This window comes from Microtus pennsylvanicus, chromosome 20 (genome assembly GCF_037038515.1).
Source record: "Microtus pennsylvanicus isolate mMicPen1 chromosome 20, mMicPen1.hap1, whole genome shotgun sequence".
Classification (NCBI taxonomy): Eukaryota; Metazoa; Chordata; class Mammalia; order Rodentia; family Cricetidae; genus Microtus; species Microtus pennsylvanicus.
The window spans coordinates 34662415-34669826 of record NC_134598.1 but is presented as its reverse complement, the minus strand read 5'-3'; the positions used below and the strand labels follow the sequence as shown (position 1 = coordinate 34669826).

The following is a 7412-nucleotide window of genomic DNA, read 5'->3' as shown; positions in this document are numbered from 1 at the left end:
GGCTCTCTCACTCACTGTCATCGGGAGGGGAGAGGAGGAAGTGTCTGAAAACATCCTTACTGGATGCTGTGGGGGCATCTGCAAGCAACAATTTACTCAGCCTTGGGGAAACAAGCGTGTGTGGTGGCAGGGGGCGTGTTAAGAGAACAAACAATAAAGATGGGGTACGGCGCACTTCTACCCCCTTCACCAAAACTCAGGAAGAGTGAAGAAGTTGCTAACACGACTATGGAATCATTATATAAACATTTATCAACAGCTAGATTTTTAAAAATGGTTGACTATCACTAGGACTGGCTGCTTGGGCAAATAGAGTGGACGTTATGGGAAAGTTTGGTAGCACCCTGGCCCCGAGACTTTTGCCTCGGCTCTGTCTGAGAACCTGACTCCAAACTTATAAGCAAATACTGTGCTATTTCAGCACACGTACTGCAGATTCATTGGGCCACTTACTAGGTACAGTTTCCTTCTTTTTTAACTGAAAAAAGAAAAGCCTGAAATGTAAAGTGAAGACACCTTTTGTCAACTTTAAATGGGGAAAGAGGGTCTAGGTTCTCGTGTCAAGTCGGCCTGTATGAAACAAGTTTGATTTAGAAAAATTTATTAAAGCCATATTAGTGTTTCCCACCTGTGTCCCCAGTACTCAGGGGGCTGTGGCAGGAAGCTAGCCACGAGTTTGAGGCTAACCTGGAGCACACAGTGAAAAGTCAGTTAAGAAAGATGGGTTTTCAGGATTCCATTAATGGTGTGTTATGTGGGAAAGAAGGGCATTTAGAGGCACTGTTATCAACTGAGATAACGGGCTTCCCTTATTCTACAGTTGGCTTCTTAGTAAATGGCGACGAACTGAGCAAGACTGTAGTGAGCAAAGTGTGACAGCAAAAGAGATTTCGTTCGCTATTTTTAATCAAGCAATCTGTGCAAACAATCTTTTTCCTTTCTTCAAGGTTAGGCGGAGAGGAAATGACCACACTTGGGGGCCTACGAGAAAACCAGAAAACGCTTTCCTTCTCAACCAAATTTCAAAGCAGTGGTGTGTACAGAGGCCGTGCCCAGCCCTCAGCACTCCTCAGGATTGCTTGACTGCAAGTCCCGCAGGTAGGAATCAACTATGTTTGGAGGCACACCTTGCAGGAGGAGCCTGCAGAAGGACAGCCCGCCTAGAGAAGACAGAACAGAGAAAGGAGAAGTTAAAGACGCCCACGTGGAAGATGACCTGACCGAGAGAACTCTCCTGGACTAGCTGCCTGCTGATGGGGCCAGTTTTGTTCTTATTCCACTCACTCGGTCCCTGCTGGAAATCTTCTCCTGGCTTCGGTACATTTAGAATTTAAAGTGCTGGCATCTCAACAACAGGAACAAATCAAGTCCCTGGAGGACCCATAGCAATTTATCCCCCCTTCTGTTGTGCAGCCTTGGCTTAAATTCCTAATGGTTTGAGAGCACATTGCTCTTGGAGAGGGTTTATCAGCTTCTGACTGAACGGCTGCAGGTCATCCCGAGAGCCATTTCCCAATTCATCAATGCTCTGTTTGATTAAGCACAGAATATTCTGATTCAAGCACATTGGAGAAGAGAAACGTTTGCTTTAACTTTGGCCATCAATACACTGTGCCAAAACTAGAGCCCATACCTTCTAAAAGCGAGAGAAATGCCAACTAGTTTCTTTTACCTACCTTTTGAACTCCTGTTATGTATTTTTAAAAACCGAAGTATCACTTAAGAGAAAACCCACGAAACCAGAAGCCTGTACTACCCTTTAAATGGATGCTTCCCTTCTTGCTAAAAAAAGAATGCATGAGCAAACAGAAGCAGCATGCTGTTGGAACAACCTTAAAACTTCTTTAATGCAAATTTGAGAAACTCATTCTCCTCAATAAAATGAAAACAACCAACCACATCACATATTGGCAGCAATGATGCCACTTATAGACACGTCCATTCCTTGATGCAAAGAAGTCAGAATGCATGGGTACCACTCATCTCATCGGCATCACATACCCGGATTCATGCTCTACCACATTCCACAACTTGCTGCATGTCAAGGAGAAATGGGGCGAGGGATCAGTGTTAGACGTTAATTCCATGACCCAGGCATACAAATTAAAACTACCAAGTTAGTAGGTCCTGATTTCATTGGATTATGAAATGAAAATCATGCCATACTCCACAGGCCTGGTATGGCTTATGACATTCATAAGCTTCATATGCTAAGACCATATGAAAGCTTACCTTAGGTGACAACAGACATTCAAAAATCCTTACTGTGCTACAACTAAGGAAGAGAGAGAGAAAGAGAAGATGTGAGCATTAATACAGGGCTGACAACAAAGGTGAGCATGGTGGAGGTGGAATTATGGTCATGATTATGATCACGTGATCTCATTAATCCTTAGTCGGGTAAATGACAAAGAAAAAACCGAGGGAAGGGTGTCACTTCAAGAGGACCATTAATACATATAAAATTAATAATACGCATAACTACTTGGCTAGAATAGGTGGCAAAGCTAATCTGACTTGTGAATATTTATGGTAAGAGCTTCCAAACTGTTAGCTTAAAAATGCCCTACAACATATATATATCGTGTTTTTCAACAAAAGAAAAACATAAACCATATTTTAAAATGTTAGTGTTCATATATATATGTTGAAATTCCAAAAGGCAATTATCAGGTATAAATATGAAGCTAGTGTATTTTATAATACTCTGTTTGGGACCGGTTGTATGGAACTGGTCTAAGCAAGTCTTCACCTCAAGCTCCAGTGACTGTGCTATAACCTATAACAGTTCAAAGGCAGAACGCTGCTATTTTATTTTCTCTTTAGTGCTGATAGTAATCTAAATTCAGAAAGCAAATACTATACATTCAGCATAGGTCTACATCGGAGTTTAGTTCAGGTTGTGCGCCAGAGAACTCTTAATTAGCTCTTCCACGTGAGAGTGGGAAATACAATAGGACTTTTGTATGTGATGCATTTTTCCTAAGATCCTAGACTTCTCCTTCCTTTTAAGTTCATACGCATATGGAATAATCTGGCTACCACAGGATATCCAAACTGTCCAGTAGATAAATAGGTTAGGTACTCTACCAGTGGATTTGCACTAGGAAAGTCTTACACAGGAGAGTCTCCGGTTAAGCCCGTCTTTGTATCCTCCATCACAGAGCATGCTCCCTTCACAACTTAGCAGGTGGGAGGACCTCAGTTTCTGAATTCCATCATGAATATAAGTTCCCTAGGCTGGAAACTATCTTCAAGGACCAACCTATCATTATACACTTGAAAAACAAAGACATTAAGTAAATGTCCTTATTTCCAAAGGGCTTTTGGGTAGTTATACACAGAACGAAGGTTTCCTCAAGTGCCGCTTTCTGACGCTGTGTTTGAGGCTAGCTGGTCTGTCTTCTGATCAAAGGCATTGGCTCTGCATTAGTTAATATCCTCGGATAATTTGCCTTCCTTGCTCATGGCATAAGTACGGTATGCCATGAGTGTCTAAGAGTCACAAAAGCGAACGAGAAGCTCAGGCTTTACATGCAAAGTGCGTTTTCATGTAAGAGGAATGGAACGGAAAATCAAAATATCCAGGGGGGTGGGGACGTCGTGAACCTGTTGCTGCCCCTCCAGGGAGACTGGCTGTCCAGGGGTATTTACTCCTTGATATATCACTGCAGAATTAGAATATTTGGACCGTGTTTATTTATGCTTAGTTGACATTCTTACCCTTTAATACGCAGCTTAACTCACTTTAAGTAACCCCTTAGCAGATAACAATCTGACGACAAACAGTCTCACCTATGCTTTTAGGACCAAAAGCTTTTATCAAGTGAGAAATCACAGTTAATACCTCATCGTGATTTGTTTACAAGAGAATACATTTTCCTCATTGTTAAGTTCAGTCCACTCAACTGACTATAAAATTACTAAAAACTGTAACATTCACATGCATGATATCAAATATTGAACCACGTAACGACATTATCGTTTTATGCCCTTGGCATTGTTATCTTCAAGGCATGACTGTATGACAATTCTTTATTTTGCTTTTTGGATGATGTTAGAAATTTACCATAAATAACTTGAAACATTAAAACTAGAGGTTTAGAAACCTGATGAGTTGTACGTGTGGCCTAAATCATCACTTAAAGCTAAGTGTGGCGGTTAAATTTGTAAGGGCTTTCTCGATAGTAAGCGGTGGAGGTTTTTTAATGAATATCATTGGCCCAATGTTTAACATAGAAGTATTTTTCAAGTGATAAATCAGTTCTGGATTGCCGTATACCTGTGGGCTGGCAAAATTTGTAAGAGAAAGAAAAGTTAAGAGCAGGTTCTTGATCAAGACGTGTCTTATGTACTATTAAACTAAACAGGAGGAAAAGGGTCTTTTAAAAATACCTTAGACATTAATCATGACTATAAAATACATATTTACAAAGCCAACATTTCTACTTTTAGGCTCTAACTGCTTCATCATAGACAGACAGGAAAAATAAAGCACTTTGGTTATCAGAGGATATAAATAAACTAATGAGAGAAAACACACCAGGGTCATATCTGGTAGCTCGTGTCCCAAGGTAGGTTTTGGTTGTTAAGAAAAACTTTAGGATAAACTACTGTCAATTCATAAGAAATGTCATTAAGATGACAATCTATGCTAAGATTTTTTTTTGTTCTAAATAAATCCTTGTGTATTTTTCTTGGTTTGCATTAGTTGTGACATTTCTTAAATGGAATAAAAGCCTATAGAGGAAAACTCTTTAGTAATGTTATACTGTAGGTAAGCTGTATCCGACACATGTCAAACACTAAAGTAACAGTACTGCTATATATGCATATGCGTGTATATATATGTATACGTATGTGTGAAGTTTCACAGATGACTACAACAGTGTGACCTGCTTAGCTGCAGTTGCAGTAGAGAAGCGCTTACGCAAGGCCTCCATTTACAGAAGGACTGTCACCGAAGCAACAACGCCTTCACTTCCCTCATTCCCACAGCACCGCCCACCTCCATTTCACTGAAATCCATGTTCCTTTCATTAACAAGAATTTTTAAAAATGCCAGAACAAGTTAACCCAAATAGTCACATATCCTAACAAAGGGCACAAGTGAGCAAGTAGACGGGCCCCTTCCCCGTCGATCCTGCCCAGTTACAACATCCTGCCAAGTGCTGAGATTTGCGGTCAGAGTTTCTGCAAGCCACACCCGCGCCCTTTAACGCAAGCCTACAGAAGAGATCTTAGTTGTTGTACCTTTCACCTCCAGTTTGCACTCGATCTCCACGGTCCCCAGGTCGTTGACTGCTTTGCAGCAGTAAGTGCCTCCGTCATAGGGGCTAGGCTTGCGGATCTCCAGGGTACAGACTCCTTGGTTGCTGAACATCCTGTATCTTGGGTCATCCACGATAGCCACTTTGTTTTTCATCCAGGTGATTTTGGGCTGAAGGCCAGATTGAAGAAACTCAAGTCAAAACCTGTTTGTATGTGGCATAGGAAGAGCCCCTCTAACCCAGTGTTTGTATTAGCAAATTAAGAGCCCCTCTGACCCAGTGCCTGTATGTAGCAAATTAAGAACCCCAGTGACCCAGTAATGGGATTTGAAGTATAGATTAGAAAGAAAGGAGTTCTAAGAAGTGTAGACAGCTACTTGGGTCCTGTTTGCCTCAACTTCTATTCTATTAGCAAGAAAGCAATGTGCACATCAAATCATATTGTGTGCCTCAACTATACACATTCTTTATTCAGTTATTTCTGGATACTAAAAATTGGTTTGTGATATGAGTTCCAAGCAGAATGTATATACTGAATATTTTTCAGAGAATTCCCAAACGGTGCCATGAGCATCCGATTGTCTCCTCTTTCCCCAAAGAGTCTCCAGTTCTTTGCAGGTTGCATGGGCCTTCTCAACATGTCCCCTCCCCTCTGACTTCAGTGGTCCTCATCCAGGGGTAGGAGCGCTGCTCCAACCGAGTAACACAAGATCAGCAAAGACCTAGCCACCCTGGACGGTGGTTCTGTGCTCCTTGACCCTTGACCTACATTTGCAGTCCCTGGCCTCCGCCACTTTCCGCCTACTCCTTCCCTCTGGAGACATACTCACCCTTAACACGCTCTCTCCTTCTCTCCTTCTCTGCAGTTATTGCTTTGTCTCCCTCAGAGCGGGAGTCTGAGCACCTGCTGTCTGCTTTACCCAGGTCTCTCTCTCCCTCTCTCCACCTTTCAAACGAGACCACCCCGAGGCTCACATTGCTACCGTCCTTCCCCAGTGCTACTGCTTTCCAGAACGTGAGCTCTAAAGGGCGGGGTAGCACCTCTGTGCTGAGACTCCCTAGCTGAAAGCCGCAGCCTGGGTCTTCCTTCTAAACTCAGGGTTGACATTTCTTCATGCCCATGTGGAAGTGCCCAATCACATCTAGTTACTGTGAATTCGGTATCTTCCCCCATGCCCCTGCTGGATCGTCCCTTTGACTTCCCCAACTGCCCAAGATATGTGCCTCTGTTACTGCACTTCATCCTATCAGAGTTTCCAGAATTTGAGAGGGCTTTCTCTCGGTGCCACCTAGGGACGGAGGCCACCATGGACCACATTTGTTAACTGTTGTGTTTAAACACCAGCAACGTGAAACCTGAGAACCTTTCTAATTGTCCCCAGTTGACTGGGATCACCTGGTTCTAGCTCCCTGCGCCCTTAGCAGAGCACATTTGATATTCTGCCCTGAGTGTTGCAGGATTTGGTCACACCATGAACCCCCAAAATGCCTTATTTACTGGAAAAAACCGGTTTCTAGTTGTAGTGTGGCTCAGTCCTGGCACACGCCTGTAATCCAAGCGCTTGCTGCTGGAATATTGTGAGCAGGAGTAAATGCAGTCTACCATACATCAACAGGAGTAAATGCAGTCTACCATACATCAACAGGAGTAAATGCAGTCTACCATACATCAACAGGAGTAAATGCAGTCTACCATACATCAACAGGAGTAAATGCAGTCTACCATACATCAACAGGAGTAAATGCAGTCTACCATACATCAAGAGGCGGAGCAAGCAACCAGTTGACAGGAAGAGAACATGGGATTATTAAGAAAAAACAGAGAGAGTAAGAGGGAGTCAGAAAGACAGACAGACAGGAAGTGGAAAAGAGGGACAAGGAGTTTGAAGAGAGAGTTATTTGAAAAGGCAGTGGAAAAAGGGGTTTTCTGGGACATTGGCTGAGGAGGAGAATCAGCTGGGTGCTTTCTTGGCCTCTCTGAACTAGCAGGCTTTCACCCTAGTATCAGGCTCTTAAGTTTATTGGGCTTTTGTTAAAAACAACACCTGAATTTTCATATGACTGTTAGGTGTGTTAGAGACCTCTTGATGAGTCAATATTACCACCTCATTTTTCCAGGTAAAACAATATTGCATCTCCTTA

At 42.6% G+C, this 7412-nt stretch overlaps 1 protein-coding gene across 8 annotated transcripts in view; it reads right to left on the bottom strand.

Moving 5' to 3' along the window:
- Positions 1-888: 888 nt before the first annotated feature.
- The window catches only part of Mybpc1 (myosin binding protein C1), a 77678-nt gene continuing 71154 nt past the window's right edge, over positions 889-7412 (bottom strand). For 6 of the 8 annotated variants that reach the window (XM_075954749.1, XM_075954741.1, XM_075954744.1 and 3 more), the window contains 2 exons: positions 5254-5440; positions 889-1160 (listed from right to left, as the gene is read on the bottom strand). In XM_075954749.1, the coding sequence (XP_075810864.1) occupies positions 1060-1160; positions 5254-5440 (288 nt within the window). In that variant the 3' untranslated portion in view covers positions 889-1059. Of the gene's footprint in view, positions 1161-2232; positions 2276-3609; positions 3669-5253; positions 5441-7412 lie in introns of all 8 variants that reach the window. The other 2 variants (XM_075954743.1, XM_075954748.1) reach the window with 2 other exon arrangements.